At 41.9% G+C, this 27,009-nt stretch overlaps 1 protein-coding gene across 3 annotated transcripts in view; it reads left to right on the forward strand.

The window, feature by feature from the left end:
* ZFC3H1 (zinc finger C3H1-type containing) overlaps window positions 1-24,431 on the forward strand; it is a gene marked incomplete at its 5' end in the record, with an annotated part of 40,501 nt that extends 16,070 nt beyond the window's left edge. For 2 of the 3 annotated variants that reach the window (XM_083698884.1, XM_083698885.1), the window contains 21 exons: window positions 116-664; window positions 764-873; window positions 1,492-1,623; window positions 8,490-8,611; window positions 9,015-9,116; window positions 9,273-9,392; window positions 10,077-10,260; window positions 10,922-11,108; window positions 11,553-11,744; window positions 12,341-12,578; window positions 13,880-13,985; window positions 14,296-14,494; window positions 15,113-15,207; window positions 16,544-16,654; window positions 17,425-17,529; window positions 17,614-17,779; window positions 20,150-20,250; window positions 21,451-21,552; window positions 22,166-22,205; window positions 23,314-23,376; window positions 23,502-24,431. In XM_083698884.1, the coding sequence (XP_083555010.1) occupies window positions 116-664; window positions 764-873; window positions 1,492-1,623; window positions 8,490-8,611; window positions 9,015-9,116; window positions 9,273-9,392; window positions 10,077-10,260; window positions 10,922-11,108; window positions 11,553-11,744; window positions 12,341-12,578; window positions 13,880-13,985; window positions 14,296-14,494; window positions 15,113-15,207; window positions 16,544-16,654; window positions 17,425-17,529; window positions 17,614-17,779; window positions 20,150-20,250; window positions 21,451-21,552; window positions 22,166-22,205; window positions 23,314-23,376; window positions 23,502-23,639 (3,162 nt within the window). In that variant the 3' untranslated portion in view covers window positions 23,640-24,431. Of the gene's footprint in view, window positions 1-115; window positions 665-763; window positions 874-1,491; window positions 1,624-8,489; window positions 8,612-9,014; window positions 9,117-9,272; window positions 9,393-10,076; window positions 10,261-10,921; window positions 11,109-11,552; window positions 11,745-12,340; window positions 12,579-13,879; window positions 13,986-14,295; window positions 14,495-15,112; window positions 15,208-16,543; window positions 16,655-17,424; window positions 17,530-17,613; window positions 17,780-20,149; window positions 20,251-21,450; window positions 21,553-21,913; window positions 22,206-23,313; window positions 23,377-23,501 lie in introns of all 3 variants that reach the window. The other variant, XR_014555322.1, reaches the window with a different exon arrangement.
* Between the last annotated feature and the right edge of the window lie 2,578 nt (window positions 24,432-27,009).

The raw sequence follows: 27,009 nt of genomic DNA on the forward strand, positions 1-27,009 counted from the left end.
GAATTGTCTGGTAAGAATTTAAACTATAAAGCTAGTCAGAAGTGTGTGTGTATTTATTTATTTATCTTGACTGTAAATGTGAAGTATTAAGAATTTTGAGCGTGCTTCTTGGCAGCCAAACAAAATATTGAAATTGGAGAAATCTCCTTCGTCGAGCCCCAAGAAACATTCAGCAGAGCTGATTGCACTGGAGAAAAAAAGATTACAGCAACTACAGTATGAATATGCTCTAAAAATTCAGCAGCTGAAGGAGGCCCATGCCCATCAGACTAAGGACCGATCAAATATTCTTCCTGTTACAGAAGAGGAACCTGATTTTGCACTACCTCAGCCTTCCCTTCATGATCTGACACAAGACAAACTGACATTAGATACAGAAGAGAATTATTGTGATGATGAAATTTTGTCCAATTCCACCAGAGAACGAAGAAGGTCTTTCAGAGAATCAAATTCTTCTACTAAACCTAACCTTAAGCACGTTGACACCCCCAAGCAAGAAACTTCAAGCAAACTTTCTAAAAAGGCAATAGAACAACCCGAGCTCTTTTTGGGTTTGAATATTGATGAACTGAAAAAACTCTATGGGAAAGCTGATGGCTTAAAAGATCTCTTGAGAGAAAATACCATGCTTACGGTTTCTAATGAAGAAAACTTACATGGGCAGGTAATTCAGTGTACTATTTAATACTAAAAGATCAAGTTTTTTTAATGAATTACTGTGGCTTGAGTCTCTGTATGGTTATATATTGTATCTTTCCCCTAGGAAATAAAAGTGGACGTGGACCCTTTCACAGCTCCAAGTAAACAAACAGAAGGGAAGCCATATCCGTTTGGACCTTATCATAGCCCACTTCTTGTTTTTAAATCCTACAGGTATGAATACTGAGTTGATTAAGGATGCTATGTTGCATAGTGGCTTTGAGTATGCTTGGGGATTTCTGTTGTAAACTCCTTTATATGAAAGAATGGTGAGCTTTGGAGTAGCAATGGAGAACAGAGCTGTAGAACTATAGCTACATTTATGATCCTTGAAGAGTAAGAGCTCTGCAGATGTGAGAAATGAGTTTGGTAGCAAATGTTGCTAAATCGCTCTTGCATTTGTAATTATTGGGACTTTCATTTAGAACAACAAACACCAAACTGTAGACAATTTAAATGCATTACATGAAGAGAACACATACACATGTAAACAAAAAACAAAAACAGCTACAAAATACATATAGAATACAGAGTTATTTCTTAAAAGTGGGTAGTAAGAATTAAGAACTACCAACTGACTTGGTCTTAAATACTTTTGTGGATGAAAGAAAAACAAGCTTCTATTCCCTTTTGGGATGAACAGCAGGTGGTACTACATATCTGCTTATGGTTATGATTATCTTCGAAAAGTGAAGTTCAATTTTAGTACCGTTAGTACATGTTTGTGTGTTAACCATGAGCTAATTTTATTGGCCTGGATATATTAACATCTTATATTGTTACTTTGCTTAGGTTTAGTCCCTATTTTCGAACAAAAGAAAAGCTTTACCTCAGTTCAGTATCCTACAGCAATATGATTGAGCCTAAACAGTGTTTCTGCCGTTTTGATCTAACGGGTACATGCAATGATGATGACTGTCGATGGTGAGTGATTCTCCCCTTCACCTCATATTTCTTTAATTGAATGATCTCTACTGCAGAGGCTATTCCTTTGGGATTCCAAGCAAATTTGTCATTTGATTAAGAAATATTTTTGTCGGTTGCTTATGTTAAAAGAAAAGGAGAGTTCATTGAATAATCTGTTTCACTTTTGTATCCTGGAAAGGATGGGAATGAGGGGAAAGGTACACAGATGGCTTTTTTGGCCATGGCAGTGGAGGGAATCCCTGCCCTTTGTTATACAAACAGATGTGTCCTGGTCTGTGCATAAAAAGAAATGAACTTGGGGTACATTTAAAGATATCAGTACAGTGGTACCTCTGGTTACGAATGCTTCAGGTTACGAGCTCTGCTAACCCGGAAGTAGCTGCTTCTGCTTGCGAACTTTGCCCCAGGATGTGAACGTGCACTGGAGGTGTGTGCACAGCGGGAGGCCCCATTAGCGAAAGCATGCCTCAGGATAAGAACAGTTTCAACTTAATAACAGACCTCTGGAACGAATTAAGTTCATAATCAGAGTGTCAGGGAACTGCCATCGGAGGGACAGGTGGTGGACAGGCTCCAGGAGAATAGGAGAGAATCTGCAGCAGAGGAAGGAACCAGCAGGGGGAGTGCAGGAGTCACAGCGGAGGGGAGGCTCTGGGATACTTCTAGTGAGAATAGCGAAGAGGTAACAAAACCCCCATTAGGAACTCCCACCCTTCGCCGGAAACTGTCACGCAGAGAGTCACGAAGGCGCATGTCCGTCAAACAGCTTTTATGTTGGCGTAAATTCCGTAGACGCCCACTGTCAGATTCTACCAGCGACTGACGGAGTCATGCTTTGGGGGCTCCGTTAGTGCCTCGGTTTGGATGACCAGCCAAACCCCAGAGGGATCAAGCTTTTACGCACAAGCAGCTCACTATCCCATCATAGCAATCTGACAGTCTTTGAAAGCAGCTTGTGCAAGCAGAGGGCATCATGAGCGAACCAGCCGGAACCGGAGGAGCTGGAGCAGGTCCAAGCCTGGAAGAAAGGTACAGGGCGTTGGAGGTCCAGCTGGCGCTGCAAACGGCGAGGCTCGAGGAGAGGAGGGCTCAAGATGCGGATAAAGGGAAAACCACCCCACTTGCCAGACGGGTGCCTGGATTGGTGCAGAAATTTGGGGGGGATCCCAGGAACTATCAAGCCTTTAGGACAGAGATGCAATATGCTCTCAATCTACTGTTTGATGACTTCCCCGATGAGAACTCTAGAGTGGCGTACGTGATTGGCCATCTAGAGGGAGGGGCGAAGGACTGGGTTCGGCCCCTGATGGCAGCCAATAATGAAATCTTAAAGGACACTATGAAGTTTTTTCGCGCCATGGACTTGATGTTTTCCAGCGAGATCGAGCAGGGGGTGGTGCACAGACAGTTAATGGCGTGTAAACAGGGGAGCCGATCTGTACGTGAGTACTGGACTGAGTTCACCATGCTGATTCATAGACTAGGGTGGGACCTTGCTAGTGAACCTATTCAAATGCTGTTTGAAGAAGGTCTCTCTCCGGCAGTGAAAGATGAACTTTCCCGGGCGCCTAGGGCGGAGTCTATGGATCAGCTGACTAAATCAGCGCTGTCCATAGGAGCACGCCAGGAGGCTAGAGCTATGGAAAAGCGGGAAGGAAAGGGGGAACGTTGGAAGGACTTCCGCATTCCAGAGATTCCGGAGCAGCCTTTCCCGCCAGCAGAGCCGATGGAACTTGGAACAGCGCGCGCGCGCACAGTTTCAAACACCAGTGAAGGGCGGAAGAAGGAGGGAAAGAGCGGCAAGAGATGCTATCTCTGCCAACAGCCAGGTCACTTTGCCAGAGTCTGTCCGCAAAGGAAGGAATGGCAAGGGATGGCGGGAACTGTTGGGGGGAAGGAGAAAGAAGAAATCACGGAGCAAGTAAAAGCCAACGCCTGGTTGCCAACATCAGGGCACAGCAGCCAGGCCAGGGAGTAGTGAATGTGCCCACGCCGGAACCTCCAAGACCAGCGCTTGTGATAGAGGTGTTGCTGGAACTGGCAAACGGACACCCACTGAAGATAAAAGCGCTATTGGATTCAGGTAGCTCATGTAATTTCATGAGTAAGGAGTTTGCAGCTGAACACCAGATACAGACTATCCCATTAAGTAAGCCTTTGCAGGTTACCACGATTGATGGGAGGGAGCTGTTGGGAGGAGAAGTGAACCAACAAACTGTACCAATGATAATGAGGGTGGCAAGACACACAGAACTGATAGCGTTTAACGTAGCCACCTTGGGAGGAGCTCCTATTATCTTGGGAATGAGCTGGCTGGCACTACACGATCCGCTAGTAGGCTGGCATCAGAGAGTGGTTTCCTTTGGATCAGCACATTGCCTAGAACACTGCAAGGAGGGAGAGGCTCAGGCAGGGGCCAGGGCCACTCTAGCAGGGATGGAAGTGATGGACAAGGGGAGGGTGCCACCACAATACGCTGACTTGATTGACGTATTCAGCGAAAAAGAAGCAGATAAACTGCCCCCGCACAGACCCTTTGACTGTCAAATTAACTTACTCCCAGGAGCACAATTGCCAGTGGGCAAGCTGTATGCAATGTCAGACAGTGAGATGCAGGAGTTAAGGGAGTTCATTGACAAGAACCTCAAGCGAGGTTTCATCAGAGAGTCACGAGCGGTGGGGGGCAGCCCAGTGTTCTTTGTGGACAAAAAAAACACGGGCAGGCCCAGGCTTGTATGTGATTTCAGGGCCCTAAATGCAGTGTCAGAACCAGTGACTTTCCCTATGCCTAGAATTGATGACATTCTAACACGGGTGAGAAAAGGGAAAATTTTTACCAAGCTGGACCTTAGGGGGGCATATAACTTGATACGTGTGAGAAAGGGGGATGAGTGGAAGACCACTATGTTCACCCCCTTGGGGGCTTTTGAGTACCGGGTTATGCCTTTCGGATTACAAGCGGGCTCCGCCTGCTTTCAATCATTCATGAATCACGTCCTGGGGCCACTGCTCTACAAGAACTGCGTAGCGTTCTTAGATGACGTCCTGGTGTACTCAGAGAATGAGGAGCAGCATGTGCGAGATGTAAGAGAGGTACTGAGCAAGCTGCGAGAAAACCGGCTGTGGGTGAAACTGGAGAAGTGTCAGTTTCATACCAGGGAGGTGGAATTCCTGGGGTACCGGTTGTCTGACAAGGGATTGGCCATGGATCCCAGCAAGGTTCAAGCGGTACTAGAATGGAAAACACCAAAGACCAAGAAGGACGTGCAAAGGTTCCTGGGCTTCGGAAACTTCTATAGGAAGTTCATCAAAAACTTTGCCCATTTAACAGCGCCCATCACGGATTGTCTTAGTAGCAAAAAGAAATTTGTTTGGACGGAAGAAGCGCAGCGGGCGTTCGAACGTTTAAAGCAGGCGTTTGCGTCGGAAGAGCAACTTTTGCACGTGGATCTACAACAACCAATGAGAGTAGAGACTGACGCGTCAGACCGAGCGGTGGGGGCCGTTCTTCTCCAGCCGGGAAAAGATACGTCTGAATGGAGACCGTGTGCATTCTTCTCGCGGAAGTTGAACAAATCCGAGAGGAACTACACAGTATACGACCGAGAACTGCTCGCCATTCATGAAGCATTCCGGAAATGGCGGCACTTGCTGATTGGGGCGCAGCACAAGGTTCAAGTCCGAACTGACCACAAAAATCTGGAATACTGGAGAACAGCCCGAGTGCTGAACCAGAGACAAGTGCGATGGGCCCAGGAGTTCTCCAAATTCCACTTTGAGATTCGTTACGTGCCCGGCTCCGAGAACGTGAGGGCGGACGCTCTTTCCAGGAAACCTGAGTACTTAGAGGGGGAGGGAGCGCCTGAGACAAGGCATGTAATCCCTGAAGACCGCTGGGTGTGTGGGGCGGCATTGGTGGGGCAGAGGGAACTGATAGAGGGTACTGAGAACGATGAATACGCCCAAGAGAAACTCAGAGAGCTCAGGAGGACAGAGGAGAACACAGGGGGGTTTGAAGAAAAGAACGGGGCATTGTATTACAAAGGGGCACTGTACATACCCGATGGGGAACTGAGGGGCAGAGTACTCAAGCAGTTGCATGACAGCCCCACAGCGGGACATTTTGGACAGCACAAAACCATGTGGTTGGTTACCAGGGAGTTTTGGTGGCCCAAGGTGAGGGAGGACGTACGGGAATATGTCAGGGGTTGCGACAGGTGCCAGCGAGCGAAAGGAGAGAGGGTGGCGCCAGCGGGGCTATTACAACCCTTACCCACGCCAGAAAGGCCATGGGAGGCAGTATCCATAGATTTTATGACGGACCTGCCAAAATCCAAAGGCAAAACAGCTGTCATGGTGGTGGTAGATCTATTAACCAAGATGTGTCATTTTATAGCTTGTTCACATGCGGTCACAGCGGAGGAAACCGCCAAGTTGTTTGTAGAACATATTTTTAGGTTGCATGGCGCCCCCTTGAGGGTTTTGAGCGACAGAGGGAAACAATTTACTTCCAGGTTCTGGAGGAAACTTATGAGCTTACTGCACGTAGAACTCAATTTCTCAACTGCCCGGCACCCAGAAACAAATGGGCAAGCGGAAAGGGCAAACGGGATTTTACAACAATACCTGAGGTGTTATGTAAAAGACAGAGAAAATGATTGGGTGGATAAGTTACCTCTAGCAGAATTTGCCTACAACAACGCGGAGAACGTGTCCACAGGGATGAGTCCCTTTCTGGCAAATTATGGGTGTCACCCCCGGGCATTCCCAGGAGAGGGAGGGGAGAGGTGGAGCGTGCCGGCGGCGGAATTTTTTTTTGAAGAGATGGAAGCGATCCACCGTCAGCTTCAACTTAACTTAGAGAAAGCCAAGGAAGAATATAAGAAGCAAGCAGACAGAAATAGGAGGGAAGGTGAAACTATAAGGGTGGGAGACCGGGTGTGGTTATCCACCCAAGGATTACCGTTCAAGGGCGGGAGTAAGAAATTGAGACCCAAAAGATTGGGACCCTTTGAGGTCATACAGCAGGTCAACCCAGTAGCATTCAAACTCAGGCTGCCCAGTCACATGAAATTACACCCAGTATTTCACAGGTCATTACTGTCGCCGTACCGAGAGGGACGTGAGTGGGGGGAGCGTGAGAGAGAGGCCACCCAAACGCCCGTGATAGAAGAGAGAGAGCGCGACATGAACGTGGCAGGAATCATTGATTCCAGGTGGAAGGGGAATCAGGTGGAATATCTGGTAGAATGGGAGGGGGAAGTAGAGTCGGAAAACACTTGGGTACCAGCAGAGGTAGTCAATGACGAGGTCTTAATAGAAACATTTCATCAGCGTTTCCCAAGAAAACCGCAACCCGTAGCACGATTTAGAAGGGAACACTTTGGGACCACCGATGAGGAAGGAGAGTTTGAAGGGTTCCCAGAGTCAGGGGTGGGTGAGGAAGCCGACTCCGACGAAGAAGAGGAAGACGGGGAGAGAGACGGTACGCCGTGGCTAGAAGTGTTTGAATCCTCGGATGACGAGGAGAGTTCCTTCAGGGGCTTTCCGCCCTCACCGCCAGTGGGAGAGGAGGCGGGAGGGGGTGAAGGGGGCCCTGGGGGGGAGGTGGATGTCAGGGAACTGCCATTGGAGGGACAGGTGGTGGACAGGCTCCAGGAGAATAGGAGAGAATCTGCAGCAGAGGAAGGAACCAGCAGGGGGAGTGCAGGAGTCACAGCGGAGGGGAGGCTCTGGGATACTTCTAGTGAGAATAGCGAAGAGGTAACAAAACCCCCATTAGGAACTCCCACCCTTCGCCGGAAACTGTCACGCAGAGAGTCACGAAGGCGCATGTCCGTCAAACAGCTTTTATGTTGGCGTAAATTCCGTAGACGCCCACTGTCAGATTCTACCAGCGACTGACGGAGTCATGCTTTGGGGGCTCCGTTAGTGCCTCGGTTTGGATGACCAGCCAAACCCCAGAGGGATCAAGCTTTTACGCACAAGCAGCTCACTATCCCATCATACAGAGGTACCACTATAATGGTAAGAACTTACATACCCAGGAGCAATAGTCAGTATTCTGAACTGCCAGCAGCCAAAGCCCCAAAGCACGTTCCCTTTCACCTAGCCAAGAAATAATATGCATGGTTAAATGCCCAGCGATCCTTTCTCCCATAGTTAGGGTTTTGAAGCAAGGCGCTTGGAGAAGCCTTAATCGATGGAGTGGAGTGGGTTGGGGACACCTACAGGAAAAGAAAGTCATTGCTATTTGTGTGTGTTTTATAGAGCACTCCTAATTTGCAGTCCGTTAGAAGTGTTAAAATAACCCATTTAGTCTCCTCATCAATTCTCATTTTTTACATTCTTCAGTTTTGATGTTGCATGGTATTTAAAATCAATAATAATAATAATACCTGTTCACTGGATTGAATTGGGTATTACAAATTGGTTGCCTGAATGGCTGGACGCTGCCCTCAAAACACTTGTATTCAGCTGCTAGTAGCCGTATCATATTGACATAACTGTGTGACCTTATTTAAACTTCTCAGATTACAGCTAATATTTGAACATGAGGTGCATTATGTCAGAGATGCTCTTCAAAGTTCACTTTGATTTTGAGTAATAAAAAGTTTGAGATGTGTTCTGTAATACACCGGGATTACTGAAGTCAGTCCTTATGAGTAATAGTGGCACCTGAGTATTAGGTAGAGTGCATATGTACACTATCCTGTCTTGTATACACTTGGCTTGCAGCTGCACACTTATTAGAGTTTCTGGAAATGTTTTAAATGCTGTTTGAAAATAACATTCACTTACTTTAGGTATGATGTTCACAGAGTCTTTGGCTGATTTTTAAGTGGGATTATTTTTTATTTCAGGCAACACATGAAAGATTGCACTCTCAGCCGAAGACAGCTGTTTGAGGATGTTCTTTCGTACAATTTAGCTCTGATAGGCTGTTCAGAGAAAAGCACTGATGAAGAGATAAGCACAGCAACAGGTATGTTGCTTGTTGGTCTTGCCAGCAAGGCAATTTAGTTCTGCAATTAGGTATTCTAGCTTCATAGCCAAAAGTTAAGGAAGCAAGCTGCTTCCTAATGCATGCTTTCACTCTGCACTATATTAATATTAAACAAAGTGTGATTCAACCTTCTGCTGTCATGTGTAAATCTGTAGTTGCTTTTTACTTTTCAGCTGTGTAAGCTTTCAGCAAAAGATAATAAAAGTGAAAAGTATTTGCAGTTGTATTGATGGACATTGATGCCACTATTTTGAAACAATTTGTAGTGTTATAAGTTTCATCAGAGTTCTGTGGATTTGGTCATGGATATACAGTATGAATGCATATAGTTGTAAATTACTGATAACGATATGTCTTAGATATTGCTACCATCTTATTTCAGAAAAATATGTTGAAAAACTGTTTGGTGTAAACAAAGATCGCATGGCAATGGATCAAATGGCTGTTCTTCTTGCTAGTAATGTCAATGAAAGCAAAGGTCACAGTAAGTAACTTCTTTAATATCTCAAGATCCAGTCTACAGCAGTATTCAGTGGAGTTTTTAAAAAAATTGTAGCTGGATAAACAAGATTTGCTTTGATGATAAAACATGATGTAAAGAATTTAATGTATACTTCAATTTAATCTCTCTTGCAAATAGCCCCTCCGTTTACAACTTGGAAAGACAAAAGGAAATGGAAACCTAAGCACTGGGAAAAAACTCATTTGGACAGTGATATCAGCAGTGAAGAGGAACAGTCTTCTGGACCTATTAAATATGGTAGCATTAATTATTATGCAACTAAATCTGGAATGTTAAGAGTAATTTTGAAAAAGGGCAAAAAAATGTACTCGAACACATTTACTTGTCTCCTCTCTTTATTTGCCTTGTAATGATAAAACTGATACAGTATAGGCATATAGAGCTGGTGTCACAGGTAGGTGGCACCATTTCCACACAGACCCAGTGAAACTTAGGTTTGAAAAAATCATTCTATTGCCTACAATGGAAGACTTCCTTGATGCTTAATTTCAGCAGGGGGCGGGTTGTTGCAGGATCCTGCTGGAGCTAGGAAAGGCCTCTGCAAGTATATGTGTATCTGTAGGCACTGTGTTGGCTTAGTGGTCAGTCCTGTGCCTGAGTCAGTCACATTAACTGGAAAAAAGTGTCCTGAACGTCTTGCACTGCTGTCACTCATGATTCAGCACTGACTCACGTAACGATAAGAAAAAAATAAGAAGTTTAAATAAAATTCCAATAGAATATTAGACAAAAGTAACTCAGTTTATTTTGCCATAACAATTACTCTGTGTGTGCGCACATACATACTACTGTTTATCAGTATGTTTGGCTTTCAGTAGCTTGCTTTTTATTCACACTGAAGTAATAACTTGCTGCAAGTTGGATTTCAAATCATGAAAGTTGTGACAATCCTTAAAAAAAGAGAATTGTTTTTATTTGCAGCTCCCGCAGTACAGAACAGAATAAATCTTCCCGCTCTGGATGCTGTTGTGACTCCTGATGATGTTAGGTATTTTACAAATGAGACCGACGACATTTCAAACCTGGAAGCAAGTGTACTTGAAAACCCATATAACGTTCAGCTTTGGATCAAATTGGCCTACAAATATCTGAATCAAAACGAAGGGTGGGTAATTCTTTTTTTGCAAACAAATCAGTTGCACTTTTTGTCTCAAGCTTCTCACCTGTGTTGTTGGAAGCAAGCTTTGTCGCTAACATCAAAGGACTCTTTGTTTCTTTGGCCAATGTACAAATAGGTTATTATTTTAAAGCAATGGGGAGTGGAATTGATTTGCTCTTTTGTTGTGCACAGTCCAGAGTAAGCATAATAAATTATTATTATGCTTTAAAGTGCTTCATTTCAGCATGGAAATAGTAAAAAGAGGGTTCATTTTAAGAAAAATGAAGGATACAATTGATTGGATTTCTAAGGTTGGTTTTCTTAATTCATGATGATAAAATGGAAAACTCCTTAAGCAAGATGGTAGAAGTCATTTTCAGATGTTTTACATTTACATCAGGAACCAGCAGGTGTCTGAGAGTATTGGCAACAAACTGCAGTTGTACTGTACCATCCACAAGTGCCTTAGAGTTACCATGCAAGTTCCCTGTTCTTCCTCTCACTGCTGCATTTCAAATCCCTCAAACTGTTTTAAATACAGAAGAGAAAAAGGTCATGTGTGAAGTGCAGAGAGCTTCTGAAGGGGAAATGCATGTGCAGGCCTTGGCATTGTACCATGAAACTGAGAATGTGAAAATGAATGTATTGCTTTCCTTTCTTGTTGAAGATCATCCTCCGAACGCTTGGATTCTGCTTTAAATGTCCTGGCTCGAGCACTAGAAAATAACAAAGAAAATTCTGAAGTCTGGTGTCATTATCTCAAGCTGTTTTCAAAAAGAGGAATTAAGGAAGAGGTCCAAGAAATGTGTGAGACTGCAGTGGAATATGCTCCTACTTACAAGATTTGGTGGACAGTAAGTTTGATCACTGGAAAAGCTATATGTAGTAATTATGAAGTTAGTACATATTAGCACACTACATCTCACTTCCATGTATGTTTCATTTGAAGGCTTCCACTAAATAGCTTTTAAAGCTCAAAAAGAACTTTTACAAAAACTTCTTAAACTTAGGATTTCCTTTTTCCTGCCACAGGGAATATAGAATCCCATAAAATGTACCAGACAAACGGATGCCCGTTAGGGGTTCCTTTCACATTACCTTGCAGATAAACCTTCGCTCCAACATCATGCCTCCAGGATAATATGTGATACAGTGCAATTGGCTGTAGTTGAAAGCTAACCTCTGGAATGTCTCTGTGCCTACACAGAAGCGCTTTAGACACTTGCACACGGCTCTTTAGATCCCGTAACAAAATGAGATGAATCCTCAAACATTTATTTTTCTTAACTGCCATTCAGTTTCTAAATCTGGAAAACTCATTTGATGGAAAGGATTATGTGTGTGGGAGAATGCTACAGTTCCTGATGGAGAGTCCAAAATGTGAAGAGAATCTGGATCTTCGGTCCTTTCACTTGCTGGAGATGTTGCTGTATAGAGTTCACCTAAGCCTTTTTACTGGGAAATATCAAAATGCTGTTGCGTTATTCCAGGTACTTGCTTATGTATATCATGTTATGGTGATATTTTGGCTTTGGCATCCATTGCTGTTTTGTTCTATATATCTAGTTTGAAGGCAATGTCCCTGCTGCACTATTCAGTAGCAAATGAGAGCAATTTCACACGGACCAAAGTGTGCTTCCCTACAGTTATGAAAAAATGCTTGTAAATATATAAGATTACAAAATCTCCACCATTTTTACTGGGTGTTCTAGGGAGCAGGGACCTCAGTAGTCTTTACTACTGTCTGTGATTAAATGTTCCTCTGTCACATGGCCGTTGCATACAGTTTTCAACATTTGTGTCTTCTGCCATCTAAGTTCTTGTAGAAATAGCTTTAACTGCAAATTTATTTATTTCACAACATTTATATGCTGCTTAATTGTAATAAAACCTTAAAGCATTTTTTTTAAAAAAATGTGAGTCTTGGATACAGAACAAATAAGGCCAGGCAAATTTCTAAAACCTGGAATTCCCCAATTGTGACCATGATTGCTAGAATATATTTCTATGACTAGGCATAATATAGCAAGGTTGCCCGTTATTTAAGCTGTCAGATTTAATCATTATATAACTTTCTTCTCCACAGAATGCACTGAAGTCAGAAAGTGAACCGGTTTTGGTGCAACATCTCACCATAAGTGACCGCTGCTTAGCTTGGTTATCCTATATACATCTGATAGAGTTTGGCGACCTCCCCATCAAGTTCTATGATCCTGCCAATAGCAACCCTTCAAAAATAATGAAGAAGGAGCCTTTTTTAATACCTTGGAAAACAATTGAAGATGTGAAAGCTGATCCTGATACTTTGTTAGCTGTGTTTGAAGGTGAGGTTACCCATTTAAATTCAGCTGTGGTTTATTTCTTGAATTAATATTGATAGAATATCTAAAATAATTGTGCTATGGTTACGTATGCAGTGGACTTTTGCTTTTCAATGTGTAGTCTCTTGTGGTCTTCATTGATTTAGAGGCAGTTTGCTTATGTTTAGCATATATAAGAGAAGCCATGACTTCTGTCCTTACAAGTCATCTGGGACCAATCCCATGGAGCTTGCTTCTGAGTAGAATCCATGTATTTTGCAGCAAGACAGTTTATTGTAGTGGATCGTGCAGACTGGCATGAGAATTTCTTCCCATAGGTTTAAAAAACATAATGTTTGCAGCATTGTTAGCCATACAAACTGCAGCGTGAAGAACAGCAGGCTGGTTGGGGTGAGCTGTTGAATGGATGCTGGGAGGCCCTTCATCTTGAAGTTTAGCATGTTGTTGGGGGAAGTTCCTTCTCCCCCTCCCCCTCCCTTAAATGCATCGGCAGATAGGTTTAAAGCAGCGTTTCCCAACCTTGGGTCTCCAGCTGTTTTTGGACTAGAATTCCCATCATCCCTGACCACTGGTCTTGCTAGCTAGGGCTGATGGGAGTTGTAGTCCAAAAACAGCTGGAGACCCAAGGCTGGGGAAACACTGGTTTAAAGGAAAGGGCCCTTTAGTTTGTTTTTTAGCAAGCAGCTGGGTGAAGGGCCTCCCCCTCCTTCCAAAGGGGGGAGGGCTTGGGTGAGCTGTTGAAGGATAGGCATGTCTGTATGTGTGTGAAGGGATAAAGGGAGGGGGGTTGGTCAAGAATGTGGGAAGGGCAAAAGAGGCTTGTGAGCGCAGCAAGCAGGGAAGGCAGTAGTAAATAATAGTAAGAGGAATCTGTTTACAATAAGTAACTCAACTAAGGGACAGCTTCCTACTGTGATCCTGCATGTTCAGTAATGCACAAAGGAAATGCGTCAAATGTTCATTAAAAAAATGCTTTGGGAATAATCAGCAACTGGCTTTGTTGCTTTCTTCATGAAATAACTCAGATATTATTTTAGTTGGTATTTTTGTAATGGGATCTGAAAACTTAATTTTGTCAGCTTGGATAATTTACATCTTCATCTCTTAAAGAAACTCTGAAATTATTTCATACCTAACTAAAGCACAATGATGGAAATGAAATGCATGACTACATTGTCTCCCCATCCCCCCTAAAAAAACCCCCCAAATACAGGTGTATTTATACATTAACTTATAAGCGTTTTCTGTGGTAAAGCTTTGTATTTGTGAATGTGTAATCTTACTTGATGTTTGCTTGTTTTTAGATGCCATCCAGTCATGCACCAGTGAGGATTCTGCAGCTGATGAAAGAGTAGTTCTCTGTCTTCCACTATATAGAAACATGGTCATTTTGCAGCAGCTGTTAGAAAGGTAAGTCACTTGCAAAATTGCTATTTTTTATAATGCTGTGTTAAGCATTACGGGGTTATATTCAACTAGGTTTTACTCAGAGTAGAACCACTATAATTAATTGCTGCAGGTTAGCCCATTTTTCTGGTATTAACACAGATGAATATAGCAGCACCAAGAAAGGAGGTTCATGCCTAATGTTATGATTCAAAAAGAATAGGTCATAGGAAAGAGTGTAATAGTTCACAAGATTGTCTTGGAAGTTCTTCTAGGTCACTGTCTTTTTTTAAATAAGATAAGTAATTGCTGTTTTTCACTGTTTTCATTCAAGGTGGGAAGCTGCTATTGAGCTTTGTAAATCACTCTTGAAACTAAACCCCATTGACTGTCGTCTGCTAGAAGCACTAGTTGGTTTGTACTTGCGGACTGGCCAGATGGAAAAAGCATGTGACGTGTGGCTTACAGCATTTGAGAAAAACCCTCAAAATGCCCAGGTTTTCTACTTTATGTGCAAATTCTTCATTCTGCAGGTAAAACACCAATGACTTTATTCAGCTTTTTATAACAGGTTGGAGAGAGAACCAAGTTTATTTAATACAAAATTCAGAGTACATTACAGTGAAAGGATTTGACCAGGAGTTTGATTTTCAGACTTTAAGCAGCTGGGTTTTTGTTTTGCCTAAAGTTGTTGCCCACAAATGCTTAAAAAAAAAAGCTGGAATGTGAATCTGAAGGGAGTGGTTTATTGGACGATGTAGAACAGCCTTCTTCAGATGATTGGGACTCAACTGTTATCGGCTCCAGCTTGGGTTGGTGAGAGCTGTAGAGGAAAACATCCGGTTGAGGCACGCTGGCCTTAGAATGTGACACAGATGTTGCAACAGTCGTGTGAGACTCTTTATCCTTCTTTTGTAACGTGCAAAAGGGTGAGCTGATGCATCTAACCTATGGAGAGATCAAAAAGTTCACCCTTGAATGTTAATCATTTGAAGCACTGCAGAAAATTTAGGTAGCATTCTGCTTTTGGGTAATGTCTGCTCACCATCTGCATTAATGGTTTTGAAAGAGCCATTAAAATGTATTATGCAGAAGTTTGATTTGTTCTTCACATTTTGTAACTTTAGTCCAATGTCACTCTCTCATGACAGAATAGATCAGATAGTATTCCTCCACTGTTGCAAGCCTTCGTTGCAGCATTCTTTGAGTGTGTGACTCGAGACAACAGTCCTGTGGATCTGTTACGGTAAGTCTGGCAAGCAAACTAATCATTCCATGCTGCTATGAGCTCGGTTTATGTAATGCGTCGCTCGGTTCCATTTATAAAATTTCTGTATTGTTACTGGTAAAAACGCTAACGTTACACATTGCCATTTTGCCACAAACCTTAGTTGCTTGCAGAACGTTATGGCGATGCTGTCCTTAGATTTCGCAGTACAGTGAAAAGCAATTCACATGTTACTTTGTCAGTTTGTGTGTTGAGTGTAAGGCAGCTAGTGCTTGTGATATAAAAGCAGAAAAATACTTTTAGAAAAGTGGTGCACAGCTAAGTCGATAGAGGCTATTCTTCCTTGAGATATTCTTCCAGAATCTTTTAGCACCCTGTAATTATTGGCACAAACCCCATTTACATATGAGGTAGCCAGGTTAAGTAGCTGAAACTGATGCTGCAAACAGGAAAATACATTTCTGCAACACCTCAGGCTTTTGAAATAAGCCTTGCAGCACCCTAAATTGGGGTTGTTATGGGAGCCTATGTTACCTTATGAGTTTCTGTAACTTAATGAAAACACTCCATTTGAGATAAAAAGTGTGTTAGTGGGTTGCACATAATGCAAGGCTTCTTTATTTGCCATGTTTATATAGGTATGTATATGTCCATACACTTAAAATACAAGTTTTGAAAGGAAAAGAAGCAAATAAGCATATACCGTAATAATTGCACAATTTTCAAAAAATTACATCAGATTATGACTAAATTTTAAATAAATGTTAATATTTTAATTCAGAATATCATGAATAAACAAATAAGGAAAACACAGGGGGGAACCCAACATAGTTAATATAGGGGAAGGTATTTATATATTGATAATATTTTGCTTAAGAGACAGTATTTTATTATTATTAAAATTGGTATACCGCCGTATACCTGCAGGTGTCAGGGCGGATCACACATATTTGCATGTTCTCATAAGATTGTGAAAGGATTATAACAAAGCCTTCTTCAGACATCTCTTTAAAAGCATATTAAGCATAGCTTAAATACATTTCTTTGGTATCTCCTTCACTGTTTTGTTTTCACTTGGAATCAAACTAGATACCACAGTAATCCTTGGCCCAAGGGAATGCAGAAAATCATGATTTTGAAACGCAGCTATGCTCTACGCTACAGATGGGAAAACTAGACAAGCGGCTACCGTTTTCAGTGGCTGCCATACGCTTCTTCCAAATTCTAGTCTGGCTCTTGCTCGCTTGGAGATACACATAGGTGGTGTGTCCACTCTTTGCTCAGATTGCTTCAGGTTAGGATTGTTTTGGTGTAGTGAACATTTGTCACACTGAATAAGGACTCTTTGTTCTAGATATTTTTTGAATTTCCCAATGCCAATTGAATTCACACCGCCTATGTATAAGGGAAGCTTTACAGAAGAGCTTTTAAACCAGCAAATTCCTTACTTGTGGCAAATATACTGGTGAGTGTTTCCAAAGTCTGATAATTTTTTTAATATTGCAACACTTTTAAAGTAGGGAACTACAGATTGTTGAGGCGCAGCTAATCTCATGTTATATATAATAAGAGCAAATATAAGGAGTGCCATGGTTGTCCTAGTTTCTGCCAGTATCCTTTAGGATTTTGGTATTTCTGTCATGAACATACACCATGCACTGCTTTGCTTGCCCTTTATTATGCTATTTAGCTTTGCAGTTTGGTGTTACAAACATCTGTTGTGATTTTTTTTACTCAAAACACCATGAAGTTGGCTGTGTTTAAGTTTAAAATCAGAAGACAGATGTGCTGCTTGAGCCCTGTGTCCCACACTTTAGTTTTGAATTATATATAAATGGAAGAGAGAACTTCTTAGAAGTACTTAGGCAGCTGCCAAAATCCCTTTCTTCAAGTGCTTAGATTCATAAAGTGTAAGGAATTTCTACTAAAATACTCCCATCATCTGCATTGTTGGCCGCAGTATTTTTCTTGCAGACATTCAGTCAAAAAGAGATGAAGAGCTGTTTTGCTGACTTACATTAACTACATTAATTTCAATATTAATTATTGCCTGTTAACCACTGTGAAGAGTTAGTGTTGAAACACTTTTAAAACTAGGAAACATTTTGTACCTCTGATCATTTTTTTGGCTTACACTTGCGTATAATGTCAAGCTTCTCCATTGCCCTTTTCTTTCACAAAAGGCATGTAACAGTTTCAGAAAGGCTAACGCTGTTTTCTTTCAATGAAAAATAGCTTATACCAGTCTCTTCATGGAAGTTCTGGAGATGCAGTGGATGCTTATGAGGCAGCTCTGGGAGCAGTTATGCAAGAGGAAATAGTTCAGCAGATTTGGATAGAGTAAGTTTAAATGACGAGACATTATAACTGTAAAAGTAATGCATTTGGAAGTGTTAACACCTGGGTTTCTCTCCTCTTTTTCAGTTACCTTGTTTTCATCAATGGCAAGGTTGTCAGATCTAACAATCAAGTTCAAGAATTCAAGCTTTTTACAGATCTTGTGAACAGATGTCTTGTTACAGTCCCCACCCGTTACCCTATTCCATTTAGCACCGCTGATTACTGGACCAACTATGAATTCCACAACAAGGTATAAGTATTTTGGTAATACAGATACAGGACTCTGTATATAAAACACGTTATGCTGAAACACATGTAGGGTTTCCTTCGTATTTTGTTCAACACAGTCCGCTAAAATACCAGTTCTGTAAGGGAAATGAGAACTGTACACATATACAAAAGCTCCTTGCTGCAGAGTGTGTGTGCACAGCTGCACAGTGGCTAAATTTGTAATCAACTTCTCTAAAATGTTTTGTAGGCTGGGGATTGGCGAACTGTAGAAGCCTAGTGTTGCTGTATAGGGGAGAGTGGTCTGTCACACTTTCCTTTCAGAGCTTGACCTCCTTCAGGTTCCTTAGGCTGCTTGGAGATCTGAAATGCTGTGTCAAGCTGGTGTTGTCTCTTCCATCAGCCCTCCCTACTTTTTGAAGGACTCCAGCATTTGCTCTAGCATTTGCTGGAAAAGTGCAAATTCCCCTGTGTTCTTCTTGCTGTGGTTCATCTTTGGGGCCACTGGTACCTGGAGGAGCTGTATGTAGATACTGCTACTAACTCAGTGCCAATGTCTTCGTCATCAAATTCAAGAGAGAGAGAGAGAGAGAGAGAGAGACTTCCGGGTTGGCGCCATCGCCGAATGGCGGACTCCCTCCGAGCTCCGGAGGGAGCCTGCTCGGCAGGGGCTGGGTCCTACCGCGCTGGCGACGCGGGGACCCTCAAAAACCATGGGCGCTGAAACCCATGGGCATGGTGACTTGGCGGGCACCGTTTGTGCCCCCCCGACCCGCGAAGGAGCCTTTTTAAAGGCTACGGAGCAGGTGACAGGGGGGGTGGTGCTATGAGTCCTCCGCTTCCCCTGCCGAGCGAAGCCGCATGCCATTCGACGGAGAGCGCTGACTTCTTCCATTGAAAATTTGGACTTAAAAGAATAACCCGTGAATAATTGGAACTTGGATTAAAAAGGGGAAAAAAATTTTAAAAAAATTCGGAGCGAGCGGGGGAGGTGCAAAAAGGAAGTCAGCCTCCCCCCTGTTGTAGAGGAGTTAAAGCAAAGGATTTGACAACTAAGATCGAGTGCAACCTTATTTTGAGAAAGTTATTAATTTTGCGATGGAAAATTATAAGACTGGGCTGGAGGAGAAAAGTGGAATGTGAATTAAAATGCAACCCCCCCCCCCGAACCCCGGGAGCGATCCGTGAGAGCGCCAGGAGAGGAGAAATAGAGGTTTTGACAGCTGTCAAAGGAGCTGTCAAAGCGGAAGAACAAAAAGAGGACTTTGCCGGTTACATTTGTTACAAATTGGATATAAATTGTTTAAAACAAGAAATAACAAGTTACTTTGACTGTTGGGTGTGATCTGGAAGGAAACTGAGTTACTATAATCCCTCTAGAGGAGCTGTGGGACACTACAAGTATTGCTGGCATGGAATTTGAATAGGACTTATCATCTCCTGGGAAACTGCAGAAATGGAACACTTATTTTGTCTACAGAGGTCTATACACTAAAGGAGACAATAGATTTATCTATTGAAGAATGGAAGGGACTTGACGTAATGTTTTGTTCCTGAATAACAAAGCCTCTGCAGAGGAATTAGAAGCTTTTGGAATTAGAACATTTGTGCAGGAGAGCAGGGGGGGAAAAAAGGAGGAGAGAGATCAACAAGAACAACAAGAATAACAAGAACTGGACAAAGTTGGAAGTGGGAACATTTGGGACATCCAGATTTGAAAGGTCTAAAGAAATAAAATTGGAGTTTTTACTCTTAAATACAAAGATCTGGATGGAAAAAATGGACCTTTTTGAGACAGACTCCTTCCAAGATTGGACATTCGAAACTAAAAATGACCAAAAGACGGCAAAGACTATTAAAAAGACGGCAAAGCGGATTGGCGAAGGACTATGGCTTAGATGTGGGAGCTCCAGGACGACAGTAGACATTGATGGACATTGGGAATGCAACCGGGAAAGGGGGGAGGGAAATTTGGAATCCAAAGGGTGTTAAATTATATCCTATTCTTTTTTCTATTTTTTTATTCTAATCTGTATTGCATATTAAAGAGGGGAACTCGTGGAAGGGAACAGGTCGATTTTAGGGGATGGGAAAATATTTTTAAATTGGGTCAATGATAATAAGTTTAAAATTTGGGGTAAGAATTTGTTGAATTTATTTGAAAGAATTGGAATACAAGAGGGGGAGGGGAGGGGAAGTCCTGGAAAGATGCCAATGAAAATAAGGTTTTAAATTTGGATGTTTTTCTTTTTTCTGTTATATTTGAAAATCTTTAATAAATATTATTTTTAAAAAAACAAATTCAAGAGAGAGAGAGTGCACATCAGTGTTGGATTTGTGAACAAAGCAGGCAGCTTGAATGACCTAACTTCTTGAAAATTAACTTTTACAGGTTATTTTCTTTTATCTGAGTTGTATTCCGAAGTCTCAGCATTCCAAAGCATTGGAAAGATTTTGCTCTACCATGCCTGCTAATCCTGGACTTGCATTCAGGTAAGAGAATATCAGCGGAAGCATTTAGAAGCAAGTACCTGTTTTCCCCGGTGCCCTTTAAAAAATTTACTTGCCATCTTCTAAGCTGGATGGCTGAGTGGGGCTTTCTTTGAAGAAAAAAAATTCTTCACAAAGATTAGATCTGGAAATAAATAGGTTAGAGCTGGGCTTGGGTCTCCAGCTGCTTTTGGACTACAGTTCCCATCATCCCTGACCACTGGTCCTGCTAACTGGATGATGAGAGACTTTTATAAGACATCTGAAGGCAGCCCTATTTAGGGAAGCTTTTAATGTTTAATAGATTATTGTATTTTAATATTCAGTTGGAAGCTGCCCAGAGTGGCTGGGGAAACCCAACCAGATGGGTGGGGTATAAATAAATTATCATCACCATCATCCAGAAACAGCTTGGAGACCCAGGCTTGGGAAACCCTGGTATAGAGCAAAGAGAACTAATACATAATATGATTTCTAAGCCTTCCTACAAACTGAAATAATACTTGTTAACAAAAACAAAAACAAAAAAAAGTGAGGAGAGGAATTTAGTGTTGCTCTAAGGCAGAGCTTTCTAAACTGTCTCAACATTCCTGCCGGGGCTAGAAGAGGGTTAGTTCGCTAGTAAAACTGAATTACTGTGTCACAAAATGATGCATGTCTAAAAAGTGTGTCACCAAGATGAAAAATCTGGAAAGCCTTGCTCTAAGGTGATCATTACATTAGAACAGTCTCTCTCTCTCACCCCCCCCCCGGCATTATGTCTGGGTGTTGTGGGACTCATAAACCTACTGTAGAATACTTGGTCTAAGAATAAGAACACTGGACAGAGAGGCTCCACTTATTCCAACGTATTATTATTACAACTACTATTATTGTGAAAGTCATACAGAAAACCATTACTCCAAGTTATTGCTGCTAAAGGGGGTTCATCAAGCTATTGAGTGATAAAGTGTACTTAGTTTTTCACGTATGGCTTCTCCATTTGGGCTTTATTTTTGTTAAATAAACCATGATACGATATCATGTCCTGATGTGTACAACCACAACAGAGGGTGTACTTTCTTTTCCCCATAACTGCACTCACTTGCACCTCTTCTCCTACCTCCCCCCACCCCCTGTTCAAGCTTTTAAAAGAGCTTAGTATTATTGCTTTACATTCTTATTCAGCACTGCGTGTTTCCCTTTGCTCCTTTGTCACTGCAGGCTGCTTCAACAACACTGGGAAGAGAGCAATGTCCAGATTCTGAAACTGCAAGCCAAGATGTTTACATATAATATCCCAACATGCCTGGCCATCTGGAAAATGTAATTCAACAGTCATACACCTGTTAACGTAGATAATTTTTTATTATTTTAAAAAAAGGTTTGCTTCATAAAGCTACATTTGAAGTAGGCCTTCAAATTTGGTTTTATGCTAGAAAGGTTTTTCATTATTGCAGTCTTTCCACAAACTTTGGTTTAGACAGATTCCTGGCACTAATGTCGTAAAATGAGGACTGTTGCTTCCCATACAAAAAAATATTTCAGAAGTAAGTATGCCTTGTGTGTCTAAGTAAGGAAAATGTGTTGATGAATTTTATTGTTTCTGCTTTGGAATGTTTACCATTAAATTATTGACTTCTGTTTCCCTCCTCCTTTCTACCCTCCCCTTTATATATCATAATAGCAATATCCAGTGGTGATGAACTGATCATTGTCTGCAGTGTTTGTACATAATGGGAACAACTGAAATGTCTTGCTCATGTAAGATTGTTTATGAAATGGATCTTTTTTGTCTCTTCACTATAGATTATCATCATTGGGAGTTAGTCTGTTACTTTCCAGGACTTTTATAGTTCCATCCCATACTCAGTGTTCTTCCCATAAAGATATTCGGTATTCTGCAAAAAAATAAGTCATTTTTATTTCTTCCCTTCAGAGCCATTGCTGCTGAGTGCTTTCTAAAGGGACAGAGAGAGGTATGTAAGAAAAGCTTATTGAAATAGCCAGTTGCAAAGATACTTAACTAGCCTCACCCCTGGGTTTAATGAACTAGTCTACACCTTAAAAAAAAGAAGCAGCTTGAGAACAGTGTTCTTGCTAAGCTAGCTTTAGAGTAAGAGGTCTGCTCCTCAGAAATTGTGTCTGTTATCAAATGAAGGCAAGGAGGAAGAAAGGTTCTGGCTAAGCCTTTTTTCCTTTTAGGTTAATTCTGTCAGGGGCTCAGACTTGGTTGAAACACAGACTTTTTTGTATTCCTGCAGCTTTCAAACACAGTAGTGTTTCAACACAAGGACACGTAGGATGTTAATTTAACATACTTAATTCTTCCCCCTTGGTCACATAATGCTCATTTACTATGTAATCCTGTACATGTCAGAAGCAAAACCTGATTATTTGAATGAGGCTTAGCTCCCAAATAGCTGTCTCCTTCCCTACAAACTAGATAAGTGTCCAAGGAGTGGCAATTTATTTCGCAGTTCCTGAGCTACAGAAGTGTGTCTGACATCTTCATTCTGTAATTTTTCACATGCTGATGAAGGCACACCTCTTTACTCTGTCCTTTGACACCTAAGATATGTTTTTGGGACCTATCTTGTTCCCTTCAGTATAATCTGTTTTTTTTAGCGGATGTCAATACTGTATTTTTAAATAGTTACACCATGGGTCCTCACTGTGATGGGTGGATAAGAAATCAGAACAATTAATTCCTCAGTAAGTGGGTGTAGGATTCCTTTAAATAACAAAAGAAGCTTAAACCCAACAAAGAAGTCTTCAGTGATCAGTACAAACTTTTGAATATATGGCACACAGAAACTTGTTGATGTAATAAACCAATTCAGTCAGTTTGAAATAGAAGCAAGTTAAGAGAGTCCTATCTGTCCCTAAGCATTTACAATGTGATCCTCAGGCTTCCATGTCTCCTCTACAGCCTTAAAACTAAGCACTTTTTGAAGAATGTAAAGCTCTTAAATCTAGCAGTAGCCCTCAAGCATTTCCCTGCCATAGCTTCACCCTTCCTAACCTGTGTTACAGGCACATAAGACAGAAAAAAGGATAACATTGATTCTTGTCTCTTCTTTACAGGTCCATCACTTATATCAGAGAGCCTTTCAGAAGCTACCTCTTTGCGCAACCCTGTGGAAAGATGTAATGTTTTCTCCTTATGTTTCCGTTTAAGGTTTCATTTCAATTTTCTGCATATCCCATGTCCATTGATGTGGTGATATTCCAGCTCTGGCTAAATCTTATGTCTGCTTCACCATCTCTTACAGCAGCTCCTGTTTGAAGCATCAGGAGGAGGTAAAACTGATAACCTGAGAAAACTAGTTTCCAAGTGCCAAGAGGTTGGAGTCAGCCTAGATGAGCTTTTAAATTTAAACACTTACAGAACAGAAAGCACGAATCGCTGAACACTGGGTGCAGTCAGTGCTAAGTCCTATTAAATGCCAAAATCATTTGAATGATTCTCCAGGCTGATCTCTGGCTTTAGGCCTCTGAAAAGCAGATGCGCAAAGCTGAGCATATCAAGTCTCTCTCTGGCCTGCTTTCCTTGAACCTGGAAACAATTGACATGATCGCCTCCTTGGATAAATGAATGTCCTCTATGGCCTGCTTCTGGGCCCTGCCAGACTCTCATAACATCATGTACGTAAGTATAGCTCATCCCAATGACAGACTTTAAATGTGTTAATTTTTATATTTTATTTTCGATTTTTCATTTTCTTTTGTGCGGTTCCCGATTTCACTTGACGCTCGCACTGATGCCTGAGAGATCTGTGTTTGGGGCTAATAATACGGGCTGAGTTTACAGCAAAAACAATCGGTCCACTTTGTTTTCCTCCCAACCCCACCCCCCACCCTCTTTCCCAATCCCTTTTTGTTTCGTTTTGGAGATTCGTTTTCATTGCAGGATATAAAAACAAAAGCAGCCGCTCTTAAGGAAAGTAACTGCCATGGCCACAAGTATGCTTTTTGCACTTGAAGGCTCAATGAGGGTGGTTTCCTGCCCTTTCTGCATTCTGGACTTGTGGCAGAGACTTAAACTTGAAGATTAAAGATACAATTGCAATTGCCAGTGCATCAGAACCTAAGAGTGGTCAATTTATTATGTGCAATTTTTTGTAAAGAAATTTTAATTTATAATAAAAGTTTAACAGTTAATAATATTGAACTGATTTGTATTAAAATACTACTCTGTAGTATTGCCATTGTTTATACAAAGATATTTTGAATATAAGTTTTAAAAAAATCTCCTGTTTCCATTGTCTTTAATTAAGCTGGTGTAAATGTGGGGGTCAGTTGGTTTTGCTTGTCAATACATGCACAATAACTGTAGGCCACTGGACACATTTCCCATGAATTTCCCCCCATTGATAGGAGCATTGATGGTTAAAATTAAAAACAAATACACTGGAGAACCGGAGCTAACTCTTATCTACTGCACACCCTGGAGCCACAAAGTGAAACAACTTACATGGGCTAATCCTCAACCACAGTCACACATTGGGAAGGGGGAGAACATTTTGTTAATAACAAGAGAGCATGTTGCATCAAGCCACTGGTCCAGCATCTAGTCCAGCATCTTGTTCTCAGTGGCCAATCAGATGCCTATGGGAAGCGCCAAAGCAGGACCCCGTCACAAGAACACACACTCCACCTGCCCTTTCCGGCAGCAGGTATTCAAAAGCCTACAGCCTCCGACGCAGCGCATAGCCATGGATGGCTAGTTGCCATCGATAGCATTTACCTTCCACATATTTCTCTATTTTAAAGCTGGTGGCCATCCCTGCTTCTTGTGGCAGCAAGTTCCACAGTTTATTATTTATGTTTTGTATCCTGGGTCTTTCAACGTGCAGCTTCATTGGATGCCCATGCTGCCTATGAATTCTCGTGTTACAAGAGACAGAGGAATAACCTTTGTCCGCTTCATGGCATGCAAGATTTTATACACTGAGGTCATGTTGCCCCTAACCCTTTCTCCAGGGTAAGAGTTCCACATGTTGCCGCCCTTTTCCCATAGGAGGTGGGGTCACGTTAATCTGTACCCCCACTCCCCAGTTGGACTGTGCATGTAGTTCGCTGGTTTTCCTGTCGCATCACTTTCAAATTAAAGAGAATTTGAACTACCCTTTGGTCCAAATACTGTTCTTTGTTAGCAGCACCAAGCAACACCATGATTTATTTTAATTAAGCCCCGCCCATCTGGCCGGGTTTCCCCAGCCACTCTGGGCGGCTCCCAACAGAATATTAAAAACGTGATAAAACATCAAACATTAAAAAGTTCCCTAAACAGAAGGAACTATTGTGATGTAGTGGTTAGAATGCTAGACATGGGAGACCAGGGTTTGGACCCCCACTCAGCCGTGAAACTTACTGGGTGAACCTGGACCAGTCACTGCCCGACCTACCTCACAGGGTTTTTGTGGGAGTTAAATAAGAAGAGGGAAGAACCACACAAGCCACTTTGAGCTCCTTGGAGAAAAAAGGCTGGGTTATAAACTCAGGGGTGGGGGTGGGGGTAGACCATGCCTGCCCTGCCTATTTAGGCCATGATTCTCTCAAACTAGATTAGAGAAGCTGGCGCTAAAGGGAAATGGTGTGTCCTGAGGTCGAATGCTGGGTCTCTGGCAGCAAGCCTCTCTTTGAGGGATAGCACATGAAGTGAGGACAAAGCAAGCGGATGCCAGAGAATCTTCATTTCATGCCTAAATAGAAAGAAAACAATCTGCCACCAGCAATTGAGGAGAACCAGCTATGGACAAAAACCATGCAGTATTCATCTGGCTGCTACAAACTTGTTACTCACTCACTCTTGCACAATTCTCTGCTTCGATTCTTCATAAGTGGGAATAAACCCTTTCATCCTATTTGGTGTTTCAGGGCAAACACCAATAATACCCATCACTTTTTCCATGCTACTCAAGCTGTATGTGGAGTGAAGACAACTGCAATAGGGCATTTTATTTTGATAAATGCAAGCATAGCTTCGTTCTTTTATAGACTTTCTGTGGGGTAAGTATCATCGAATCCACTGACAAGAAGTAGAGTGTGTTTGCTTTCTTAAATAAGAGGTGCCTTTTTAGTCCTGAGGTGGGGTAAATATATTAAGCAAAGTTACAGATAGGTAGCCGTCTTGGTCTGCCATAGTAAAAAAAAAACAAAACCAACTAAGTTAGTTCTTGGTATGAGCTTTCGTGTGCATGTATAGGAGTTTTTATTCCTCCTATACATATTTCTGGGCACCCCTTCCTCTGTGGAGAGATTGGAGAGGTGTGAATTTGTGGTTCTTTATTCTTTTTTCTTAGTCTCTTGCACCTAAAAGGTTGCAGAGCGACTTGCGTTCAAAAAACATACATGTAAGTGCATTGTTAACTGTAAGGAAAAAAGTCATATGAAACATTAACATTTCATACAACATGTAAAAATGAAAACAACCCTTCACACCCGGTAACAGCGATGGACAAGGTTTAGCACCACACTAAAAGCAGACAATACAGTCTTTCAAAGGCCTGGAGAAAAAGTTCAGTTTCTACCTGGTACTGAAAAGGTGTGCAGAGATCGACCGGGCAGACCTCACTGGGGAGAGCATTCTGCATGATTGTATTTCAGTGGTGGAATACATGCTTTGCATGTGAAAAGTTTATGAGCTTCCCCCTACTTTCAGACATTTGGTTCCTTTTAATTTGGTGCTGGAGAAAGCCCTTTAAAAATAGATACTAGTATTTATACTGGAATACACACAGTTCAAAAACACGATGATGCTAAATTGTCACAACCAGA

Source organism: Podarcis gaigeae (genome assembly GCF_964106915.1).
Source record: "Podarcis gaigeae genome assembly, chromosome: 10".
Classification (NCBI taxonomy): domain Eukaryota; kingdom Metazoa; phylum Chordata; class Lepidosauria; order Squamata; family Lacertidae; genus Podarcis; species Podarcis gaigeae.